This window comes from Micromys minutus (assembly GCF_963924665.1).
Source record: "Micromys minutus genome assembly, chromosome: 1".
Taxonomy (NCBI): Eukaryota; Metazoa; Chordata; class Mammalia; order Rodentia; family Muridae; genus Micromys; species Micromys minutus.
This window is the reverse complement of record NC_137969.1, coordinates 90,269,666-90,294,384: the sequence shown is the minus strand read 5'-3', so window position 1 is coordinate 90,294,384 and position 24,719 is coordinate 90,269,666. Positions and strand designations below refer to the sequence as shown.

General features: G+C 48.2%; 2 protein-coding genes and 1 pseudogene across 4 annotated transcripts in view; 1 reads left to right on the top strand and 2 right to left on the bottom strand.

Moving 5' to 3' along the window:
* Positions 1-478: 478 nt before the first annotated feature.
* RD3 (RD3 regulator of GUCY2D) lies at positions 479-2,703 on the top strand (the record flags this gene model as incomplete). Of its 2 annotated transcripts, none has more annotated exons than XM_080934329.1 (2): positions 479-774; positions 2,412-2,703. In XM_080934329.1, 2 exons carry the CDS (start codon positions 479-481, stop codon positions 2,701-2,703), a joined length of 588 nt encoding a protein of 195 aa, XP_080790455.1. The 2 variants fall into 2 exon arrangements, with proteins under 2 accessions (XP_080790455.1, XP_080790456.1); XM_080934330.1 differs by having other exon boundaries at positions 479-704; positions 2,412-2,458.
* Positions 2,704-8,442: 5,739 nt separating this feature from the next.
* Positions 8,443-8,848, bottom strand: LOC308427486 (SUZ RNA-binding domain-containing-like; annotated as a pseudogene). Its single transcript has one exon. The product of its transcript is annotated as an SUZ RNA-binding domain-containing-like (transcript).
* Positions 8,849-16,994: 8,146 nt separating this feature from the next.
* TRAF5 (TNF receptor associated factor 5) overlaps positions 16,995-24,719 on the bottom strand; it is a 44,181-nt gene continuing 36,456 nt past the window's right edge. Inside the window, exons 9-11 of the mRNA XM_080941227.1 lie at positions 21,201-21,341; positions 18,841-19,009; positions 16,995-17,590 (exon numbers count right to left, since the gene is read on the bottom strand). Of these exons, the coding sequence (XP_080797353.1) occupies positions 17,013-17,590; positions 18,841-19,009; positions 21,201-21,341 (888 nt within the window). The 3' untranslated portion in view covers positions 16,995-17,012. The remainder of the gene's footprint in view (positions 17,591-18,840; positions 19,010-21,200; positions 21,342-24,719) is intronic.

Below are 24,719 nucleotides of genomic sequence, written 5' to 3'. Positions count from 1 at the left end.
ATTCTTATCAAACAGCAGCGGACATTGCCTCTGATGTAGTGTTTACAGAGAGCCAAGCTTATTCACAGCAGCTTCTCAAATGACCCGATTTTGTTTCCCATAATTAAGAATTTTGCTCAAGGGGCTGGAGAGATGGCTCATAGGTTAAGAGCACTAGCTGCTCTTCCAGAGATTCTGAGTTCAAATCCCAGCAACCACATGGTGGGTCACAGCCATCTGTAATGGGATCTGATGCCCTCTTCTGGTGTGTCTGAAGACAGCTACAGTGTACTCATATACATAAATAAATAAATAAATCGTTAAAAAAAAAAAGAATTTTGCTCAAAGAGGTTGTGGCCTACACAGGGCCTCACAGCCTAGCTGTAAGGGTTGAAATGTTTTCAGCTGGGCCTAACTCTCTTTCTTGGTGTCTTGGGTTCCTCTCTTGCAGACAAAGGGCACACTCCTTCTTCTCTGTCTCAGAAGGGCCTAGGGGACCATGTCCCTCATCCCGTGGCTCCGGTGGAACGATACCCCTCCCCGGCTCTCAGCCCGAAGCCCAGCCGAGATGGTGCTGGAGACACTCATGATGGAGCTGGCTGGGCAGATCAGAGAGGTGGAGCGGCAACAGAGGGAGCGTCGCAGTGCGGTCAGGAAGATCTGCACCGGTGTGGACTACAGCTGGCTGGCCAGTGCACCCAGGCCTACCTATGACATCAGCCCTGGCGAGCGGCTGCAGCTGGAGGATGTATGTGCCAAGATCCACCCATCCTACTGTGGGCCTGCCATCCTCAGGTAACCGTGGCGTTGGGCTGGCCACCAACAGTGACACCACTGGCTCTGGAGAAGGTGCCTGTAGTCGCAGGAGCCCCAGGCTACTAGGATCAGAGTTATAGGGCATGGATGGCCCAGAAATATATTAGATGGGGTTTGGCAAGGAAAAGAACACAGAAGGCATATCAGACTAGGGGAGGCTTCATCTGGGGCTGGAAGGAAATTCTGGAGGCCCTTGGCCTTATGAGTAGGACTCAAAGCCTGTTAATTCTTTGTTCTTTGCGTTACTGGCAAGCCTGCATGTCACCAACTGCTTCTGCTCCTTTGTCATATGTTTATCTTCCATGTCTTCAACTTCTGCTGTATTTCCTTCTTCCTCTTCTTTTAGCCCAGGCTAGCCTAGAACTCTCTGTGTAGCTCAGGCTAGTCTAGAACTCTCTGTGTCTCAAATCTACAGCAATCCTGCTGCTTTAGCCTCCATGTTCCTCCTTTGGGACCTGTCCCAAGCAACATCTTCAAAACTGGTGGTGTTTTACTGTTTCAATCAGGGTTGACGGGGTCACCCAAGGTGTGAGTATGTGTATGAGGAAGAGGGAACAGACAAGCTCAGCAAGTGTGTGAGTGAGAGCCCAGGGCACCACGCATGTAAAGCTTGGTGCAGCACAGGACAGACTGAAACCTCCCTTCCTGAGGTTATGGACCCTACATCTGTCCCCGCGCAGCTGGTGAAGTCAGTACAAATGCAGGAATGACTCCAAAGTACCGTGTCAGCCTTCTGTTTGTAAAGAACAAATCTGCAAGTAAACACTTTGATCCTAACTCCTCTGATAGCCCCCAACACTTGCCCATCCTGTGCTTTCTCTCTGAAACTCCCTGGACAGGAGGCCTTGGTCCCCATTTTCTCCCTTTGGTTTTTTGTAGTCTTTGTGCTGGCTCCCTTCCTTTCAGACTGAGCTCTCCCATTCTTCTGATTCTATTGATGTTGGAGGCCCCTAAAAGCATTTACTTCAGAAGGGAACGAGGCAGAGGTAGAGTCCTAAGCTGATGCCAGGGGGCACCTGATCTGTCTTGCTAAACCCACAGTGAGGGGGTCCAAGGTTAGAGGTCATGCTTCCTCCTGGCCTTCCTGTCTGCACCTGCCAAGCACTGGCTCTCTATAGGGCAGAGGAAAGAAGGGATCAAATGGGTGGATCCAGTTCTAGGGAAAGGAAACAGTTAAGGAGACACATAAGGATCAAGGAGGCCACCAGTGGCCTCTTGAGAAAGAGCAGGGCCAGTAGGAAAGCAGAGCTTGTCCATCCTCTAAAGACACATGGTGCTTGGGGAGAAGGTCTCCATGGTTACAAACATGACAGGCATTTTAGGGTAATCCCTGGGGAAGGTGGTTCACCCTGGGCAGAGGGGTAAACACAAAGCCTCTCACAGCCAGGCTGTGGTGGCAGTGCATATCTCTGAGGACTCTGTCCCTATCAGCCTTGGGTTGGCTTCAGGCTCCTTGCACATTAGCATGAACCTTGTGAAAAGGCTACGCGTTACCTTTTACAGATGGGAAAACTGAGGCTCAGAGGTGAACAGAACTGGGATTTGACTAGGACAAGAGCCAGGTTGGGAGTTGCTGGCAGGTGAGATGCTCAGCCCAGCAGGTCATGTGCCCCCAGGTTCCGACAGCTGCTGGCCGAACGAGAGCCCGAGGTGCAGGAGGTAGCGCGGCTGTTCCGCTCCGTGTTGCAGGAGGCCCTGGAGAAGATGAAGCAGGAGGAGGAGGCACATAAGCTGACTCGTCAGTGGAGCTTGAGGCCCCGTGGCAGCCTGTCGTCCTTCAAGACCCGTGCTCGCATCGCGCCCTTTGCCAGTGATATCCGGACCATCTCGGAGGACGTGGAGCGTGATGCACCGCCCCCGCCGCGCACCTGGAGCATGCCGGAGTTCAGGGCACCCCAGGCCGACTGACCACCCTGGGCAATCACCCTCAGGAGGGAATGATGGGCCGGTGACTCGGTCACCGGTGCTGGAACCTCCTCACCTAACCCAACCTGAAGACCCATCAAGCAGCACCACTAGACCACGGAGCCAACTACCCAACACCTGCTTGGCTCCAGGGTAGAGTCAGGACTTGAGCCCCGTTTCTCCCCAAAAATGTCTCCACTTCCCAGCCTGTTATAGACACAAGGCCTGGTGTCAGAGCAGGTTCTCCCCATCTCCTCTGTCTGGAACAAGGAACCAAGTGTCTCCCTCTTTTACAAGGCCCGAATACGCACCCCAACTTCCGAGATGCTCCCCTCACACTATCCATTCAGGGCACCTTTACTGGCAACCAGATGACATTCACTGCAGGGGACCCATAGCCCCAGGCCCAGGCCAGCTGGTGGGGTCCACAGAGACTCTTCAGCCCACTCTTCAGCTAGTGACTGAAAAACAGAGTCTCCCTGCTTTTGCCTTAACTCTGATCCCTCTGATGTGGGAGTGTTCTTGCCTGAGTCCTTGAGTGCTGGACTAGGTTAAGACCGATGTCTACATTTCCATCCACTAGGGCTGAGGCTGCTAGGGGTAGGCAGGATGACTACAACTCCCACCGTGTGGTGTCATCACACAAGTGTGGCCAGTCCTGAGTCAGGGCTTGGAGGCCTGCAAACCTTCTGCTGAAGTCTAAGGATTCTTCTGTTCAACCCTGCTCTTCACCTTCCCGAGGAAGTGCCTGAGCAAACCAGTCCAGAGCAGTCTCCTGCAGCCTCATGCTATGATGGTGTATGATTGCCCGTGAAAGATCTGGAAGGCCAGGTGGCCCCCACAATCTTCGGTAGAAGTAGGGTCCAGGAGAGAGGGTGAGCAAAGTGTCTGTCCCAGCCCCCAGTGCATGTGAACCTTATAGTCCAAATAAAATGCAATGGGAGGAAAATCACCAGGAACTGCGCGTAGTAGTCTGGCTCGGTGGGAAGTCTGTCTATTCTCTCCCTTCCTTTCTCCTTCTCCTCTGCAAGGCAGGGTCTTACTACTTTGGCTGCCTCAGCCTCTCAAGTGCTGAGTCTACCGCACAGATATTCTTTTTGAATGATATGGCTTTGGATTGCTTTGCTGGGCTCTAGATAGAGAATGACAGGGTGGCACGTTCCTCTTATCCATCGCTGCCAGGATGAAGGGGCTGACTGGCTCATTAGTACAGCCTCTTCTAAATCAAAACGTCTTAAACATACCTTCTACTAGAAGATACAGAGAAGTTCTCTCAGTTGCCAAACTTTGGATAGAGGTGACCTGTGTTTTGAAGGGGGGTTCACTTTGATTCAGTGGGTTTGTGAATGCTTCAGATGTGACACCAAGAACTGGAAAGGCTTTGAAACAGACAGGTTCACAGTTGGGAGGCGATGCTGAATGAACCAGGAGCTTGCCAAGCTTCCCACTGAGGCCCTTGTGGGGCTTGATTTGCCTAGAGGGAGGTTCTGAGGAGTCCTCAGAGGACAACTGCCGATTTCTTCTCCCTGGTCTCTCTGTTCTCCTCAAACAAAAGGAAAACCTGAGGCAGTGAGCTTGCTCTTGGGTGACCGGCAGCTGCTACTGCTGTTCCAGCCAACCTCTTCAGTACTGTTCTGCTTTGTCCCATGTTAACTGTGACGCTAAAGCCTGTGGGGGTCCCAGAGGTCCCAGGGTCCTCTGCACCCAGGCTGGTAAAGGACAATAAACGGAGATGTCTGATGTGGGGCTGGCATTGGCTGGAGGGGGAGCTCCCACCTGCCGAGCTGAGGCTGGAGCAAAATTGTATTTCTGGTGCTTCTTATTTGGTATGAAAACTTTCAAGTTCTAGAAAGTAAAGGGAGCTTTAACACTTATTAATACTTAATAATATTAATTTCATTTCTATTTCATGCTTTAACATCTCAACCCAAAAATCTTGGCAGATACTTTAACGTGAATTTCAGGCATGATTTTTCACTCCTGAATACTTCAGTGTGCTCTGCAAAAGAGAACATCTCAGAAGTTGGGGTTAGATATAGATAATGTGGCTGGATGTGGTGGCTCATACCTTTATCCTCAGGGTTTGGGAGGCAGAGGCATGCAGATCTCTGAGTTCAAGGTCAGTCTGGTCTACAGAATGAGTTCCAAGATACCCAGGACTACAAAGAGAAACCCTGTCTTGAAACAGAAACATATGTCTGTTCTGCTAATAAAATCTACACAAACTTTCCTATTATCTAATACCTAGTTAATGCGGAAATGACCCAAAGTTTTCCCAACACATGACTCTTGCATTTTGTTTCTGAGAGTGAGGGCCTCATCAAGTCTCATACATCCACACATCAATCATGATTTATTTATGCTCAAGTCATATAGTGCTCTGTAATTAGATAGTGGAATATTGTTTATGGAGTATCATGTTGACAAACAGTAACTTAGCAAAGGATAGTGACCCTGAGAGTTAGCAAAAAATACTTTCTGCTCAGATTCTCATTGTAGCCATTTGATAAAATTGTTTCAACACAACCAAGATTCTCTGATATATATATACAAACACACATATATACATGCATATATATATATATATATATATATATATATATATATATACTGTAATTTATATAACATTAATTTCTTGTTCTCTGGCTTGAGATTTTTAAATTCTTCCATAAATGAAGAAAGCAACAGAAGGTGCCAACCATTTGCACCAGTACAGAGTAGCTACTAGATAGCCTTATCTGGCATCACTGGGAGGGGAGCCCCTTGGTTCTGTGGCACCTCAATGACCCAGGATAGTGGAACGCTAGGCTACTGAGTCAGGAGTGGGTGGGTGGGTGTGGAAGCACCCTCACAGAGACAGGGGGAGGGAGGAGGGGATAGGGAGCTTGTGGAAGGAAAACTGGGAAGTGGGAAAAAAGAGGAAGAAAAGAGTTGAAATTAATAGTAAATATTTTAAAAATATTTTTTGACAAGTTTAAAACATGTATTTAAAATACAATTTATAAAATGCTTAAACTGCTGACTCAGGAGCCCTCGGTGGGGGTTAGGGTGAGGAGCTGCCTGCTACATCAGCAGAGCAAGACTGCAGGGTGCGGCCCTCCCTCCCAGTCCCTTCCGTACAGATGCCCAAGGGCCCGTCCCCCTGGGTCATATGACCAGAAACAGAACCCCAGAGGTTTTCTTGAGTCTCTGCTTACCAGGGAGACTGGGTGCAGCCCTGCCGGCCCGTCCCTGAGCACAGCACCCCCAGGTGGGGCAGAGCAGGGTATGGCAGGGCAGGACAGGGCTAGGCGGGACAGGTGGGCTCTGGAAGGGGCTGATGGCAGCAGATAGGGTGTTGCCCTCTGCCTGCAGGTGGGGAGCACCCTGACTGAGGGGACTGAGAAGGGCTGGTCACCAGACCCGGACCCCCAGCTCCTTTGGTTATAGGCTGACATCAGAGTAGTGGCTCATGGGAAGCGGTTAGCTGGAAGGGCTGAGGCCTGGCTCATGGGGTCCAGGAAGAGCTGGAGGAAGGGACAGTACCATGAAGGCAGACAAAGGGGCAGCAGCCTCAGGTTTCTTCCTGCCTGTCATTCCCCTGGGGATTTCCAAAGCCTGCAACTTACTTAAAGACAGAAAGAAAAAGAAAAAAAGAACTTATGGAGTTATAGACAACTACAAAAAAAAAAAAAAAAAAAGGAAAACACACACACACACACACATAACCCCCCCCCACACACAATCCAAACAGTTTCCCAAGCCCCCCTCCCCCAACACCAGTCTGTTTTTCTTCCTTGCCTTCTTTAGTTGTGCCCCGCCACCTCTCCATCTAGGAGGCCAAATGCATGACTGCTGGTGGGAGTGGGAGGCGCAGGGCACTGTGGGCGGGGCCTTCTTTGGCCACACTGAGATGGGAGAACCAGGCTTGCAAGCTCTCAATGTGCAGATGCCACCTGCCCTTGGCTTCCTCTAGAGGGGACCAAGCAAGCAGGGTTTCTGCACCCTTCTCCAAAGAAAGGACAGTCTGCCCTCCAACCAAAACCACTAGCCCTTGTGGGCGGACCCTAGACTCTGAGCTAGCAGCCAAGTTCCTTCCTACCCTGGAGGTGGCCGGCCCTCCTGCTAAGGCTCCGTTCCAGCTCACTCACAGATGGCCCCTGGTATCAGGCAGGTCTAGGGCTGTGCTGGGGAAGAGCCTCTTCCTAAGGGGAAGATGATGTGGGCCATTGCTACAGGGACCAAGCCAGAGGAACCGAAGGCGGTGTGATCCTGCAAAGTTCAACACCTTGGCCGCTATGGCTGCCCTAATCTCACACCACCTACTCCCAAACCTGAGTGCTGGTCAGGAGAGGGAGGCTGTCAGGCTAGCTGAGGGATAAGGCAAAGTGCATTGGAAGAGAATACAAAGCCAGAGAGCACCTAGCAGGACACAGACGCCCTCTCTAGCTTCTCCCACCAAGGGCCAAAGCAAACCTCCAGGCTCAGGGACAGAAATGGCCTTCAAGCCAGCCTTGCTCTGCTAAGGGAAGGGCAGCTGAGGCCTCTGAGGAACCTGTGGTCCACGTGCCTTTGCAGTGCAGTTTGTCCTTCCCGATGCTTCCCCAGCTGCTCTAGTCCCCTCTTTTCACCCAGACAATGTTCCAGTACAGTCCCTGAGCCGGGACCATCCACAGATGAGGCACGCCACTGATCCTTAAGCGTTGCATCCACTTGCACAGGCCTCTCTACCTTCTGACCTCTCCAGGCAGAGGCCTGAGTTCTGGAGCCAGACTCTCTCCTGGGCTTGTGCTGACAGCAAACACTGGACAAGTGTCACCACTGCCTTTCTGAGCCCAGTCACTCTGTGCCCTCCTCTAGAAGCAGCAAACCTGGCTGGTAGGGAGCCAGCTCACCCTGAGGGGTGTGGGAAGGGGAAGCCTGCCACTTTCCCCATCTCTCACAATATTATCGTGGGGTCAGTTCCTCCCCCAGGCTCTGAGCTATCTCTAGGCAACTTAGCTGGGACTTAGCCGGAGGAAGGCGATTTAGGTACAAATACTCATCTATGGGGCGCTCCCGAACCCCGCCTCTCTTCTGGGCGGCGGAATACAGAAGCTAAGCTCATCAAAATCCTGTTGGTTAATGTTTCTAGCCAATTTCCTAGAAACATCTTTTAAGTGACTACTAAACTATCCCTTCTCAATTAAAAACTCATTAAACTGCTAAAACCTTTTCCATGCACTTTTTCTTGCACATCAGGCAGGTATTTGAATAAACAAACAAAAATAGGAAAAAACAAAAAGAAAGGACATTTTCAATGGAACTTACTTTAAGTGATGTTGACATGCACTTGGGGTGGGTGGGGGGAGTTCTCATTTGTGTTTTGAAATCCCAAATTAATGAGCATGATAAACTGTTATTGCTGGCACTGGCTTTTACCCCAAGTGGCCAAGGGCCAAGTGGCACTGTCTCACCGGTTACTCTGAGTCCTTGGTAGGTTCCCCTAATCCTCCCCTAGTTCCCACCCTTTCCCTTTCTATTGACTTGGGACAGCCCTTGTCAACACGCCAATCACAGTGGGAAGCGGGGGGTGGGGGGGGGGAGGCAGAGGTCACAGTGCATGGGGTTGAAGGTCACAGTGGGCGGAGCAAGGGGGATCACAGTGCAAGTAAGTCAGGCTATTCCCTCTGCTCAAGTCGAGATGTCTGCCACAGCAGTGCGGCCACAGCAGACAATCCAGGAGGCGATGGCGGCAGCAGCGGCAGCCTTTCTTGCCTGCATTTATCTGCGCTGTTTGAAGCCATGTGACACGTCGGGACCCAACGGGCTGTCCGATCACATTACTGGGCTGCCTGTTGTCTTCAGGTTGGGAGATCCTGGTTGGCCGGTCGAGGATGGGTTTCTCTTGCTCCTCTTCAGGGCTGGCACTGCCTAGGATCCTTCTCTGGGCCTCTGTGTACTCTGCCTCCCGCTGTGCTAGGGACTTGACCGGAAGAGCTGGCCTGCTGGTGGAGTTGGGGCTGCTGACCACACCGTTGCTGGTGAGCTCCTTGAGGAGCTGGATCTGTGGAGGGGCCCCATGGGAAGGCTATCGTCTTGAATCACAATGGGCACTTTGGGAGGAGATTTGGATTTCCCCGCTGTCTGCCGCCTCCTCCCAGCTCTCAGCGACCTCCTCATCTTCCATCTTACTCGCTGCTTTCCCTCCTCCCTTAAAATATTTTTAAAAAAGATTTATTATATATAAGTACACTGTTGCTATCTTCACACACACCAGAAGAGGGCATCACATCCTATTACAGATGGTTGTGAGCCAACATGTGGTTGCTGGGAACTGAACTCAGGACCTCTAGAAGAGCAGTCAGTGAGCCGTTTCTCCAGCCCCAGTAGTACATATTTTTATTCATTTGAAATAATAAAAACCTATTGGCCATACAGGGTAGAGGTACATGCTTGGTTTAATACTTCAGGAGCCCTTCCAGTGCACACTTGAATCACACACAAGGAGGAAAAAAGGCTGAGGATAACCAGCCATAACAAAACCACATTCTTTGTAATTTGTTATCTCTCAGGTTTGGCCTGCACGCACTTTCTTTAAACCACAAATAGCTACTACAGATATTACATGTTCCATGGTAAGTTGTCTTTTAGGCTAAGAAATCTGTGAGAGCTGTTTACAAAGTCTTAAGGGGAAAAAATGCTTTGCTTCCAAAATCCTGTCCCTCTGGAATGTGTGTGTAGCACACTCCGTGTGAGGGCTGAGTTCGCCTGCGATATTAGAACTCTCTGTTCTACCCGCTTTTCAGGCCTGTGTTGCCAACAAGCCGAGAAAGCATGGAATTCTGGGATTGTTCCATGGGGTTGGCGGTCTGGGCAATTATCCGTCCAGGATGAGAAGAACAAGATGGTGTGAATATTTGTGTCCACGTCTTCAGAGACCGACTGAGGGACTGGGACTGTGCATGAAAGACAGGGCTGTGGAGAACACACCCGACTGGAGGAAGAATTAGGGGAGCGATGCCCTTGTATGTGTGGAGGCTGGGTCTGATTTGGATGCTGTTCGGGGTTCTTCGGGATGGGGGATAGGCTCAGAGCTGGCTCATGTATCCCACACTCCCTTGCTGCATCTGTTGCCACTTCTGTATCACCTGCTTTTGTCTCTGCATCTCTCAGAGCTCATGTTCATTTACTGCACTTGGGGACTCACTTGGAAAATCTATTTTAAATACCGGAGGAAAGATAGGATCACCCCCAAGGCCGATACTGCGATACTGAAAATATTTGGGACACCTTAGTCATTTCTAGTGTAAAATAATCACAATCATAATCATAATAAAATGACTCGCAGACGAGGTAAGGAATCATCATTGTAACTTTTAAAAAGCTGTCTGTCAGAAAGTTAGAGAAACATAAGATGCCACTTTGAAGTAAGTGCCCTTAGGGGTTCTATCCAGTGAGGTACTGGACTCCTGGGAAAAGTTAAAATTGTTACCTACAAATACATCCTTACCCACAAAAATAAGAGACTACCTGTCAACCCACCAGGATCCAAAGGTCGAATAATGAAACCAGGACTACAGCCAACAAACCCCCACACTGCGGTAAAGCGCAGCATAAAAACTGCCAGAGCCTAAAAGAAATACTCCGAAACCTGAAGACAAGTCACTTTCCTTTAAGAGTCAAGGAAGACGGAAGTGGGCGTCCAATCTGGGGGATTAACCTGCGTAAACACGTCCTCTCAAGTCTTGGGAACCTGCGCCATCCTGTCACACTCGATGTGACAAATTTTAGCCCTAACACCTGGATGCTCACCACGCGTGGAAAGGCTCTCACCGTGCGTGGAAGGGGACAGCATCCCGAGCAGAACACTTTACTGGTGGTGGCCTCGCCTCCAACCCTGCTAGAGGCAGATAAACCCTTGGCCCCGCCCCTTGCTGGGTCGCTCCTACGGATGTAAGCCTGGAAGTCCCGCCCAGCCGTGTGTGCCTGTCAATCTTCGGGCTTTGGCTGGTGGGCGGGCTCCTGTGGCTGGTGGGCGGGCTCCTGTTCTGCCGGTCCATCTTCGGGCTGAGGCTGGTGGGCGGGCTCCTGTGGCTCGCTGTCTGCAGGGGAAGTTTGTAGTGAGTCCTGGTTGGTAGCGGAGCAGGATGGGGCAGTGAGAGACAGCGAGTGTTTGGTGTTGACAGGATTAAGCTCAAAGCCACATCATTTTGAACACTTAAAGCGGTCTGTACCTTGTACTGGAAACAAAATGCATGTTCATATAACATTCTGTATTCGATGCTGGGAGATTCGAGGCTCTCCATTCCCAGAGCTACATGTTACAAAAACGCCCCGACTTTGGAAAAATAAAAGGAACTGTAGCTAAAAAGAACTAAGCCAGAACTCTGAGGCTTTTATCTTGCAGACAGTGCGAAACTATTAAAGACAGGAAAAAAGTTTGGGACAAATGCCGGTGAAAAGCAGAGGTGGTAAAATCATTTTGAAAACGCGGCGTGTTTTGACAGCAGACAGCATTCTGAAACATTGTCGGATGCTCGCCTCCCAGACATTTTGGAATTGCTTTTTTCAAAAGATTTATTTTTATTTTTTGTGCATGGGCGTTTGCCCTCATGAATGTACCAGTAGCTAGGGCCCTATCACTGAGCCATCTTTACAACTCCCAAAATACGCACCCTGCCCCATATTTCTTTATATTCTCTTCGATAAGCCTTTTCGCTATTGCATTAAAATTTTCTTATTGCCTTTGCCGAAAACTAAGACACAAACATACACATTGGCCTGGCCTTGCTCCTCGGAGGGTGTCGCTGTGAGCACCTCCACATACTGCCCCACTGAACTGGGTTTGCCTCTGGGGTTCTTCCCTCTCCCACGTGAGCAATCCCTTGTGCTGAGTTGTTTTGGAGTGAGATGGAAAACCGCCCAGGGACATTTCTATTGCTGTGTCACGCCCCTCAGCACTAGGCGCAGGCGCAGAACTGTAGTCTGGGTTCCTTTACCACTCTCCGGCAGGTCACAGGTCAAGTATCGAGTGCAGCGAGTAAGAAAGGCACTATCAAAATAAGGGGTACAGTGACCCACACAGTCACCCACACTTGTCACTGTGTTCTTGGGACATCCCCCAAGAGCTTTATTTCCGCTGGTAGAGCACTCGGGTAGCCCTACTCCTGACCGGTCTCCCAGATGGATACTGTCGTAGGGTTTCTATTGTGATAAAACACCACGACCAAAATGCAAGCTGGCAGGAAAGATTTTATTTGGCTTGCACGTCCACATCACTGTTCATCACTGAAGAGAGTCAGAACAGGAACTCAAGCAGATCAGAAACCTGGAGGCAGGAGCTGCTGCAGAGGCTTTGGAGGATGCTGCTTACTGCCTTGCTTCCCATGGCTTGCTCAGTCTGCTTGCTTGCAGAACCCAGGACCACCAGCCTAGAGTTGACAAGCACCCACAACGGCTGGGCCCTTGCCCATCAATTGTAATTAAGAAAACCTGCTTCATCTCATAGAGTCATCTTCTCATTTGACGTCCCCTCCTTTCAGATAATTCTAGCTTGTGTCAAGTGACACAAAACTAGCCAGCACAGTAAGTGAAATAAAAAGTGTGTTGGCCACCTGCTATGTACCATAACTTGTGAGATACAAACTGTAACCAGACGTGGACCCTTGCCTAGAACTAGCAATCTAAGGAGCGCTACAGACACATGAGGCTCCTCTGCCTTTGCTCTGGGAAAACTATGTTGGGAGCCACAAGCTCACCCAGTGACCCGTCGAGCAGGTCCAGTTATTCAGGGTCCCGAAGAGGCACTACCTGAGGGTCAAGGGGGTGGAGAGAGAAAGGAGACCAAGCAAGGTTCTGTTGTCAAGGTCTCATTTAATTGACACAGGTTCTTTCTCTTATACAAGGGGATGGAATGCGGGGTGAGCACACAGACGGAGGTATCTTGTCAGTTGTTAGCTAGGAGATTTAGGGCTTAACTGCCTTAACACCTGGGCACCATTGATTGTGGAGCTCTGGAATTCACAGTCATTAGCGGAGTTGTAACTTATCTTGTGTAGGCACCAAGGCCCTCACGTAGGGGGAATGGGGTGAGGAGATCATCTGGCGGGGATATCTGGTGCTTGCTCAGGCTAGAGCAGTTTGTGATCGAGGGGAGGGGGACATTCCGTGGTTGTTCTCGGAGTCTTCCTGTGCAGCCAACATATCAGGAGCGGCTTTTGTCAAACAATCTCATGACTTTATGGCAGTCATCATAGAGCTGAGTATCTGTGGCTATACTGCCCAGAGTCACGTAGCCACTCTGAGTTATACAGTCACAAAAATGGCCAGGCCCAAATCCAATACGGCTCCCTACAACCCTGTGTCTGTAAAGTGTTATTGTGAGTCTGGAAGAGACAGGGACATAAAGGTTCTCACACCTAAGGCTCTCCCACAGGGAGGCAGGGGGTGGGAAGGGGGAGGGCAGGCTGAGTAAGTACATTTACATCCCTGGGTGGGGAACGCAGAGGCAAGGATGCTTCTGTCCTTCTGAGTAGGACACTGCATAGAGGGAGGGGTGCAGCAAGTGGAGGAGCCCTAGCTCTAGTGCTGACCCCCCAAACCAGACCAGCTGACCTGTAACCTGTAAGGACCAGTCAGAAGTTCTCCAGGGCAGGCAACTCTGCCTTTGGCAGTGCCACAGCTCCACTTGGAGAAAAGATGACTCTCCCCTCCTCCGTTTGCAGCTTTGTTGGTTCACCCTGTTTCCTTTCTGCTCTGTTTTCGCCCTGTGTTCTGAAGCCTGGATGCTTGGGGAGGCTCCAGCAGGTGTGCCTGGTCCCAGCAGGACCAGAAGGGCTTTGCCAGAAGCACAGCCCTCAGCTGGAAAGGAGGGGAGTCTGCGCCTGGTAAGTCTTCTTCCTTCCCATTCATCTTGTTCAGATCTCATCTTCTCCCCCACCTCCCAGCCAAATTCTAGCCAGGACAGGCAGTGCTTCGGGAGTGCTATGTTTGTTTCAACAGAGAAACTACAGGTGGACTTGAACTGGACATCAGGACAAAACATGTTAGAAAATGGCAGTCATGGGTTTCTGAATACTCAGGAACAGAGACACTTGTTAATACTCAGAAGCCTTTAAAAAGTTATTGTTTTAGTTTTCTGTTAACTGTTGATGAAAACTTTCAGCAAATGTTTCTTTTTCTGGTTAGCACCTTTAGATCTAGAAATGTTGCTTTAGCACAATACACATTACTACTCAAAATGTAGCCGAAGCTGATTTCTGGATACACGTACACATGTTTGCTTGCACACAGAAACTCATACACACAGATGGTTACCTAAAAACTAATTTGCCAAACAGACTTTGAAGTAGCTTGAGTTGTTGGCTACGGGATGGACGCCAACACAGAGAAGTCTAGCCACGGTGTGAATGAGGGCAGTGGGCACGGACAGGTTATTGGCCATGAGCAAGGCTCTGGGTTTCCTCCCTAACCCCACAGTAAAATTAAAAATAAAAGTCTTTATTTTTCACTACCTGCCTGTGTGCTTATCTTCCCTCAATTATTATTATTATTTTGATGAATTGTGGTATTGTATCTCTAAATGAGAAGAAAGAGGAAATAGGTTTTCTCTGCAAATCTTCTCTTCTATTCCTATTTTTTTAAAAGATTTATTTACTTATTTATTTATGTGAGTACACTGTCACTGTCTTCAGACACACCAGAAGAGGACATCAGATGCCATTACAGGTGGCTAGGATTTGAACTCAGGACCTCTGGAAGAACAGCCAGTGTTCTTAAGCACTGAGCCATCTCTCCAGCCCAGGACTGGCCTTTTCAGTTCGTCCCAATTTGCAGATGACATCTGAGCAGTAGTGGGTCAGGTCAGGGTGGCAGCTCCTCTTATCTGTACCATCAGTGTGACTAACCATCTGCAGCACTGCTGGTTAGTCCACCCCGCGCTGCCACCAACAGGAGGCAGGTCAGCTTTCCTGCTCCCCTGCCGTCGAGCCGGCTCACCCACACCTACGCCTCCAGAGAGTGTTCTACTGTGCTGCCCAGTTTGCAAGCACATCTCGGAAAATACAACAAATGGGACGGAAGATGAGTTAGAGGTGGTGCTTGCTTTTCTACCCCAGGACCCTGTGCCCCAGAACCCTAGCTCAGGATGAACACATCTCAGCTCTCAGCCTCGGAAACTTTATGCTCTCCTGGCCTCACTGACTTAGGCCTGTGGTGAGGCAGAATATTATGGAGAAAAAGCATATTAGATCTGAGAAAGTAGAGAAAGAGGCAGGTAAAGAGGCCAGGGACAATTACCTCCATCAGGGCCTCATTACCACACATAATGCTGTCAGTAATGGCTCATCAACAGACTAGTCCACTGATAAAGGGAGATAGATGCCTTGGGTTGTCATTCCAGAACCAATACACACACACACACACACACACACACACACACGTATACTTGTCACACACACAAGTATCTTCACTCTTTCACAGATTAAAAGAGTTCCCGGACTCCCAGAGGTGAGTCAGGTAAGTTGTTTCTACTTAAAACCAATATTTTATTTTATGTGGATGGGTGCTTTGCCTGCATGTGTGTCTGCAAACATGAATGCAGTACCGAAAGAGGTCAGAAGAGGGCATCAGACCTCTTGGAACTTCAGTTACAGATAGTAGTGAGCTTCCCCCTTAGTGCTAGAAACAGAAACTGTGTCCTCTGAAGGAAGAGTCGACAGTTTTAACCGCTGAATTGAGCCCCATGTTTTGTTTCTAAGATTCTGTGTATCTGTGAGCATCTGTGTGAAGATGTGTGTAAATGTCCACAGAGGCCAGATGCCTGAGCTGGAGTTACAGGTGGCTGGGACCCACCTGATGTGAACACTGTGAACTGAATTCAGGTTCTCTGGAGGAGTGGCAAGCACTCTTAACCCTTGAGCCATCTCTGCGGCCCCAGGTTCTGTCTCTTATACAGGTTAAGAACCAAATGCAAGAGCATGCTATCACCTGAGCTCCAACACTTGTCCTGTGCTTAGGAGTCAACACTACATGAGCACAGCTCCCATTTCCAGTCAGGGCAGGATGGCAGATCAGTCTCAGGCTTACTGAGGGACAAATGGTGGCTTGCATTTACACACAGACCCAAAAGCCCATCAGTTCTCAACCTTCTGAACGCTGTGACCCTTTAACGTGCCTCCTCATGATGTGGTGACGCCGACCATAAAATAATTTTTGTGGCTACTTCATAACTGTAAATTTTGCTACTGTTATGAATTGTAATGCAAATACTGGGTTTTCTGATGGCCATAGGCAACCCCCAGAGAAAGGGTTTTTTGACTCCCAGGTTAAGAACCGCTACAACAGATCTACAAGAACCTAGTCATTTCTGATCACAGAGTACTCAGTACTTTGACAGAAAACTCTACAAGTTTCTACAAATGCTCATTTCCTGGTGAATATATGAATCTAAAAGTTCTTCCAGAAGAACAGGAGTGCTTGGGCAGCTGCTATCCACAGCAAATGGAACCCTCTTTGTCCTTTTTTTTTTCTTTCATGTTTTCTCTTTCAAAATGAATTTTACTCATCCTCACATCTACTGCCATACAGAGGTTGCCGGGCGGAGTTTTGTGAGACTGGTACAGTTGACTATGTTGACCGAAGAAGATACTTTTTTTTTTAACTTGGTCAAACTTGGTGAAATCTGAACTTTGGTTCACTAAACATCTGGTCCTTGGCACCTTCTGTGCCCATGGAGGGGGAAGAACCAACCCATTTACCAGCTGGTATACAACGTTGAAAACGGTGCAACTCATAAAATACAGGTGATGCGGTTTCCAAGGAGTTGGCACTCACTCCAAATGCAGCATATGTAGCCACATCACCCAAACTGACTGGCACAGCCTGCCTGCCCCTGGCAAGAAGGCTGCTGCAGGCCTGGGGTCCTGTGTGGAAGCAATGAGTCAACTGATAAATGCTGAAGGGCTTCAGTGGGAATTCTGCCCCTGAGTACTCAGTCACACTGAACACTGGACTCCCTGTAAACACTTCCCAAACATGAGAGAGAGAGAGAGAGAGAGAGAGAGAGAGAGAGAGAGAGAGAGAGAGAGAGAGAGAGAGAGAGAGAGAGAAGAGCCCCAGGGCCTCTTGTCAAATTATTATAATTTCTCAGAAGATATAAAAATATAAATAACAGCAATGTGCTAAGAGTTTTAGGTTTCAAGCGAGGTGGGAGGGAAGCCCAGGTAAAAAGATAACACGCCAGACATTAAAGACAGAAAGACAGAACAAAAGCATGCTCGGTCCAGAGTGCTGGGCTTTAAGGACAGTCACATCTGCTGCTTGTGCCGAGAGCTTTCCTTATCAATTAACATTTACAGATCCTCCAAGTCAGTTAAGTCCACGGTCACTTTCAAGAACAGGGTGTCATCTTTAATGTAGGTGTTCTTGGAGTTCTCCAGAGTAGAATGTGACACAAAGCGGGGACAGCCAGAGGCAATGTTCATCTCACCGTCAGGTCTTCTGAAGCTGCTGCTGTTGGGGTCAGCTTTGAAGGTCTCCACAATGTGGTTCTTCTTGCCACTCTGGTCCAAAAGCATCAGGGTCACCCTCTGCCTGAACGGCCACTGTAACAGTGAGTCAAACTCACCCCGCATCACCACAAAGTACAGGGACAGGTGTGTCCCCTTCCCTGACCCATCCCCATTCAGGTACGCTCTGGCACAGAGCCGGTAGCCACAGCGGCTGGTGTAGAAAGGCTGGCTGAAGACAGACACTGTGTGCCCCTCCACGGCCTCCCTCTTCTTCAGCCTGTAATCTGTCACCTTCCAAATGAGCTTGCCACTGTAGCAGGCGCCCTCCAGCAGCTTGAAGCGCTCTTCGTTCTTACTCAGCTGTGCTTTGTGGATGTTAATGTGTGCGTCATGCTTGTTGGCCTCTCCCTCTAAAACAACTGAAAGGAAACACAGAACAGGGGGCTGCAGCTCGGGCCTGTCATCAAACACTGCCTGAGAAGTACCAGCGTGGTGTCGCATGTGCCCCACACACGTGCACCATACACATGTGCACCACACACACATGTGCTACACATTGCTGATGTAAGCTGACACCAAGCAGACATAGAAGTGCCCTCTTCACTCAGCTCCTCTAACGGGTGTGTGTGCCTGTGATGTAAGTGTCTGTGCATGCCTGCATGCATGTGTGGCTGTAAGGTGCATGTGGCATGCAGAGGCCAGAGGGTTGATGCTGGGTGTCTTCCCCAATGGCATTTTAGTCTTTTGATACAGTTCTCTCACTGAACCAATCCCTGGTGTTCTGGCTAGTTTGTCCTGGAGACCCTGTCTCAAGCCTCCAAAGTGTCAGGATTGCAGGTAGCCCTCAGGCCACTCAGCAATCACATGACTCTAGAAACCCAAATTCCAGATCATGTGTGCAGCCAGTGTGTTATCTACAGAGACATCTCCCCAACCCCTATAACAAATTTTACATTGAAAAGCATTATTGTTATTATTTATTATTATTACTGTGTGTGTAAAAGCATACATGTGGGGGTCATAGAATAACTTGCAATAGTTGGTTCTTTCCCTCCACTGTGTGAGTTCCAGAGATCAGACTCTGGGTGTTACAGTTTGAATGAGTTGTGTCTCAAAAGTCCCAGGCATTGGAATACTTGGTCCCCAATTGGTGGCTGTTTGGAGAGGATTAGAAGGTGTGGTCTTGTTGAAGAAGGTGTATCACCAGGCTTAGGGTTTCAGCGGCTTGCTTGAGCGCCGTGCCTGCCTGCCGCCATGATTCTCTATCAGATGGTGGTAAATTCTTATCTCTCTGGAACCATAAGCCCAGATACACCTTCCTCTGGTAAGTTACCTTGGTCACAGTGCTTTGTCACAGCAACAGAGAAGTCACTGATACATTGGCCATCCTGATTGCTAAGCAATCTCACTGGCCCCAGTGTGCCAAACCCTAAGTCACCCATCACCTCTCTCCCTTAGGTTGTTGTTATTTTCCAAATTTCTAAACGATTACCACTTCCAGCTCTCGGAACTGCCTCGGTCTCTCATCTGACTTCACACACATTGTGGCAACCCTCCTTTCCTGAGGCAGCTCAGGCCTCAGACTGCTTCACAAACAGGATTTAGCTACTCTGCATCATGCAGACAGGGAAGTCACACGAGGGAACTGGACTGCTTCCCACACACATACCTAATCTCTGCTCACTGGCTTCCAGCTGAGCTATCCTCTGCTTCACGCTGTCAACCGCGTCCACCAAAGACCTCAGGTCAAGTCGACTCTGCTGCTGGTTAACCATCTGTAGCAGCTGCCGCACCTGCGCCTCCAGCCAAGCTGACTTGTCCGTGTGACTGGTGAGAGCCTTGTGGTACAGACAAGAGCATGTGTCTTGGGAACTAGACGGTGGATATGTAACTTGTTGACTGGATTTTGATACAAACATTTCACATATAATAATGAAACCGATGAATAACCAATAACCAATGAATATCCAATAATCAATGAGTAACCAATAATCAATGAATAGGCAATAATCAATGAGTAACCAATAATCAATGATAGCCAACAATGAAATAAAAGCAGCCATGTCCAGAGAGGAAGTTGGGTAAATATGGTAGAACCAGCAGCTGCTGGTTTTCTTCCTTCTCCTCTCCTGACTGCTCTCCTCTGGTGAATCTTTGAGCTTCCCTCCATGTGTCTGAAGTCCTCCCTCCTCTCACGCACATGCTCTTTGTGCTCCCTCGCCTTCACTTCCTCTCCTCCAGTTCCCTCTGTAAGGAGGCTGAGCAGGAGCAGCACAGGACGAGTCTGGAAGAGGCCTACGTGCTCTGTGGATCTCTCACGTGGAGACGTTAATCTGCCTGCTTTGCCCCGATAGTCTTTTTTTTTTTTAAAGTTTCATTCATTTATTTCATATATAATATGTAAATATATATTTATATTTTATATAAATATATAAAATACATACATATAATATTTATATACTTATATTTAAATATACTAATTAATTTTAGTTATTTATTAAACACATTTGCTATAAACAAGTATTAATAATATAGTTCTTTATTAATGCTTGAATATATTATATGTTAATATACTACATTAATATTTATATGTATGAGTACATTGTCCTTCTCTTCAGACACACCAGAAGAGGGCATCATATCCCATTATAGATGGTTGTGAGCCACCATGTGGTTGCTGGGAATTGAACTTGGGACCTCTGGAAAAGCAGTCAGTGCTCTTAACTGCTGAGCCATCTCTCCAGCCCAGCCTATCTAGTCTTAATTACTCCATGTTGCTCTGTGTTTAGGAAAAAGTCTGAACTAAAAGTATGATAGATTTCTTTTCTTCTGGACATACTAACACATACATATGCATGTGTGCACACACATCTGCACATACATGCACAGCACACGTAGAATGGGTGCATGCATGCATGTATATATGTATATGATTTAGTGAACAAGTATAAAACTTCTATGCCCTAGACTCTCTGGAACAACAGAAACTTCGAACACATTGCCCACACTATATGCCTTAAAATCTTCCACTACAAGTCTCGTCATGGGAGCTCTTGTTCATTAGGGATCCATTTGTGGTTATTTAATATTCGGGATCAGCTGAGTGACACTTAAGGCCTGCCCTTCCCAGGGGAACTAATAATCTTTACATCATTGATTCTGTAGAATGGAAAGCTATGTTCTCAATGTTCTCAACAGGGGAATAGAACTCAACATTTATTAAAATCCCAATTTCCACACATATTATGAAAGTATGGCATAAATGTTGCATTTACCCACATGGGTATAAAAATATAGTGGGTCATGTAAAAGACCGTGTTGATGTGAGCTGCAGAGGGCCACACACATATGTGGTATTCTCTCTGGTGGTCCACGGCCACAACCGGAAGCGAGGAGGGTGCCAGGAACAGATCAGATGGGGCAAGGTGCTGAATGGGATGTGGGAGAGCTATGCAGGTGTGCCTGGAGCCACCTAAGTCTGGCAGCTTTTCTATGCATTTGAAATGGTTTCCAGGCTAGAAGCGAAGAAGAAAACCCCTTGCTACTCAGTGAAAGTGGACCATAGCTTTGAATGGTAAAAGCCATGTCTCACCAAGATGGTTCTTTTCTTTCTTTCTTTTTTTCCCCTAAGATTTACAGTTAGGCTTGTTCGTTTTATTTTATGTGAATGTTTTGCCTGCATGTATGTCTGTGAATTCTGTATGTGCTTGGTGCCCGCAAAGGTCAAAATTGGGTATCGGATCCCTGGAACTGGAGTTATGGATGGTTGTAAACTCCTACCATGTATGTGCTGGGAGTTGAACCCAGGTCCTCTGCTGGAGCAGCAAGTGCTCCTAACTGCTGAGCTATTTCTCTAGCCCTTCTTTTCTTTTAAAAAATTACTTATGTGCATGTGTGTGTGCCCGAGTGCATGCAGAAGACTGTGGAGACCAGAAGAGAGCATCAGGTCCTTTGGAACTCATTACAGGTGGCGTGAGCCACTGAGTCAGCACTTTCTGCCCATGGGTCATCATCTGTTCAAGCCCTTACCTGGACATTTGAGAGGAAACTGCCATTCCTGCCGAACAACTGTGTGAACTGCTTAAGCTCCTTTTCAAACTTCTTCACAGTTCCTGCCAGCTGCTGGATCTTGCTCTCTTTCTGTTCAAGACTCTGATATAAGTCAGCGATCTAACAACGGGCATGAAGGCAGGAGAGAGTCATTAAGTGCATGCACACAGGTAATGGGATAAGACTTTCCAGCGGGAGACGGTACATGTGCATTTCTAAGGCCAATGCTGTCAGGTAGAATCCTGTGTAATTTAAGAAAGCCTTTGCCGGTGGTCTCTAAAACCAGAACTGTAGAACGTTCCATTCCTCACCCACAGTGATGGGCCCTGCCAGTCAGGAGTGTCACATGGCTGAACTTGATGAACTGGCTCGGTGCACTCTCAATGTGTGCTGTCAGACAGCTGGACACCGATCAGGGCTCACTTATCTGCTCTGTCTCTGCCCCTCCCCAAGAGCCCCTTCGGGTAACCATCAGCGAGTCTAGCCCAACCCAGTGAGCACTGCTGAACATAGATGTCATAATCCGTGTGTGTGTGTGTGTGTGTGTGTGTGTGTGTGTGTGTGTGCACATATGCAAGTCTGGTGCCTCCTCCACTGCTTTCTACCCCTTCTCTTGAGACAGAGTCTCTCACTGAGAATTTTAACATATAAATCTGTTTGATAAGTTATTGATTGTTGAGTCGTGTTTTTACCGGCTGTGGAGAACAGTGTGTGAAAGCTATGGCTGAGAGTCAGCTGGACTGTGTGCAGTTCCAGCTCTGTTGCCCACTCGAGGTGTGGGTGCAACAGGCCCATGGAATGAGATGTGTGGGTACTAGGCTTGGTAACTAACCACCTAAAGGACCTGTGGGACCAGGTGCCTGACTCACACTGGAGCAGCTCCCATGAAGTGAGACAACGAGGCTGGTAGCAACAGAACCATTTTTAGTATTTACTGCAACACACATGCACATATACAGACTGACAGAAATACACTCCACATAGATATATACCACATACAACACACTCAGACACACACATACACTGGCACACATAGTCACTCATACTGACACACACAGACAGGTACACACTGACACTCATACACACTCACACACAGACACACATATATACACACTGATACCTAGGACACATTCACACACTGACACACACTCATACACACACTCACACTGATACACAGACACACACTCACATACAGAGACACAAATATATACACTCACACTAATACACACACACACACACACACACACACACACACACACACACACTGGCACACGTCCTCCTCTGGCTCACATTCCACACCATAACCAACACCACCAAAGGCAAATCTGGTTTTCTGTTGCTCCTGCTTCAGTGTCTCCAGTGACTTTTTTAAAAAGGACACATGGGGCTCTACATAGTCTGACACCCTTGTGGTTTCATGCTCATTTCTGACCCATGTGCATCCTTTCCAGCAAGACTGCACAGCACCTAGCTAACTCATGTGCATCCAGCGAGACTGCACAGCACCTAGCTAACTCATGTGCATCCTTTCCAGCGAGACTGCACAGCACCTAACTAACTCATGTGCATCCAGCAAGACTGCACAGCACCTAGCTAACTCATGTGCATGCTTTCCAGCGAGACTGCACAGCACCTAGCTAACTCATGTGCATCCAGCATGACTGTATAACACATAGCTAACCCATGTGCATCCTGTTCAACAAGATTACACAGCATTTAGCTAACCAATGTGCATCCTGTCCAGCAAGACTGCACAGCACCCAGCAAACCCTTTGTTACCCTGTCCAATAACTGTACAGTACCAACCTAGCCTGTGTGTATCCAACAAGATTGCTCAGTACCTGGCACCCATCATGGAACTTCTCTACTCCAGAAACTATCTTTTTGGTACAGCCACTCAAAGGAACGGCCTCTGGAGACATTTCCTTACCTGCATCACCCACCCAGGCCCTAACTCATCCCTCTTAGAACTTGCTTTTCGTGTTGTCTGTCCTTTTCCTCCACTAGAGTGTTTACTGAGACTATGTCTCACTTCTTTATTCTCTGGACCCAGCATGATGCCTTACGTGGAAGACACTGGCTATGTGTTTGATGAATGAATATACAAATGGTCATAATGCCCCTTGACTGTCCTCCCCATCCTTGCCTCTAGCCTGCTCCCTTTCCTGTGGTGCCCATCTCAGTTACTAACATTTGCAGGTTCTTTGCCTCCCAAGCTTAAAGCTCAGAGTGCCTCCAAGTTATCTGTGGCTCACAGGCCTGGGGATCCACCTCCCCAACCCCACCTCCAGCATCTTGCTTCTTCTCAATACTGAAATGTTTCTGTGTGCCAGGCACCATGCTGCAAGTACCAATGCTTGTTCTCATCCACCCCAGCCCCATTTGAAAATGAAGAAATGGGGGCAGAGACACGTGAACTGGAGTGGTGTATAGACTACAGGCTCAGGCTGCACACATACTGCTCTAGCAAAGAATCTGAGTTCAGCTTCTACATTGATCAGCTCAGAGCTGCCTATACTCCTGGGGATCTGACACCCTCTTCTGGCCTCATGCACACAACACATCATACACATAATTAATGAAATGAATAAACAAAAGTACAGCTTATGTGTCCTACCTGGAAAAGCCTATACAGCTTTCCCAAAATGCTTTGATGCAAGGTTTCCCAGAGTGCCTTGCTGTACAGAATTTCCCAGAAATGCTTCTCTGCGGATTTTGTATTTCACAAGCATCATTGTGTTTCAGAAGGCATGACTGGCTACTTATCTATTTGTATTTCTGTGATTTTTCATGGAGAAGCTGTGTCTTCCAGGATTCAATGTCTCTAACAATGCATATACTTCTACACAATCAATGGATGGAACCTGAAGTCCCAGACAACAGATCTGTGACTAGTTACTACTGAGTCAGGGCTTCCAATTTTCTCCTGGCGGTGAGCCTGAGAAACACACCCACTGTAATGTGGAATTAGACATCACAAAACAATCTGCAGTGTTAAACTCTTCTGCTGACAGTGGGCCTAAAAATTCTTCCAAAATTGTCCTGCAAGACAATTAACTTCCATACAACTGCTCCTTAAGGCCAGCCTTATGGAGGCCTTGGATGAATGCTTCAGGAAAATGACAGACTTGACGGTCATGTGAGTATGTATGAAGTTAGCATATGTTTATCAGGTTACAAAATTTCTCCAAGGCTGTTTAGACTGACACCAAAATTTCATAGTACTTAGACTGACAACTACTGTAATGCTCGGACTGACTTAATTTTAAAATATCAAAAAATCTAGTATGTGATAGGTAAGGAGCTAAGTGTGTGTGAGCAGGCTGTGGAGTGGACAGTAAGCCAGGGAGAGAGCTGGCTTGAGACCCATTCTACCACTCAAGAGTTACAAGAGAGGCCCCTTTCATTTTAGTTAGCTCATCTGCAGGGAGAGGGGATGAATGCACTGAATTCCAAGGCACCTCCCAGCTAGAAGTTTCTATAAGACCAAGCGTGTGC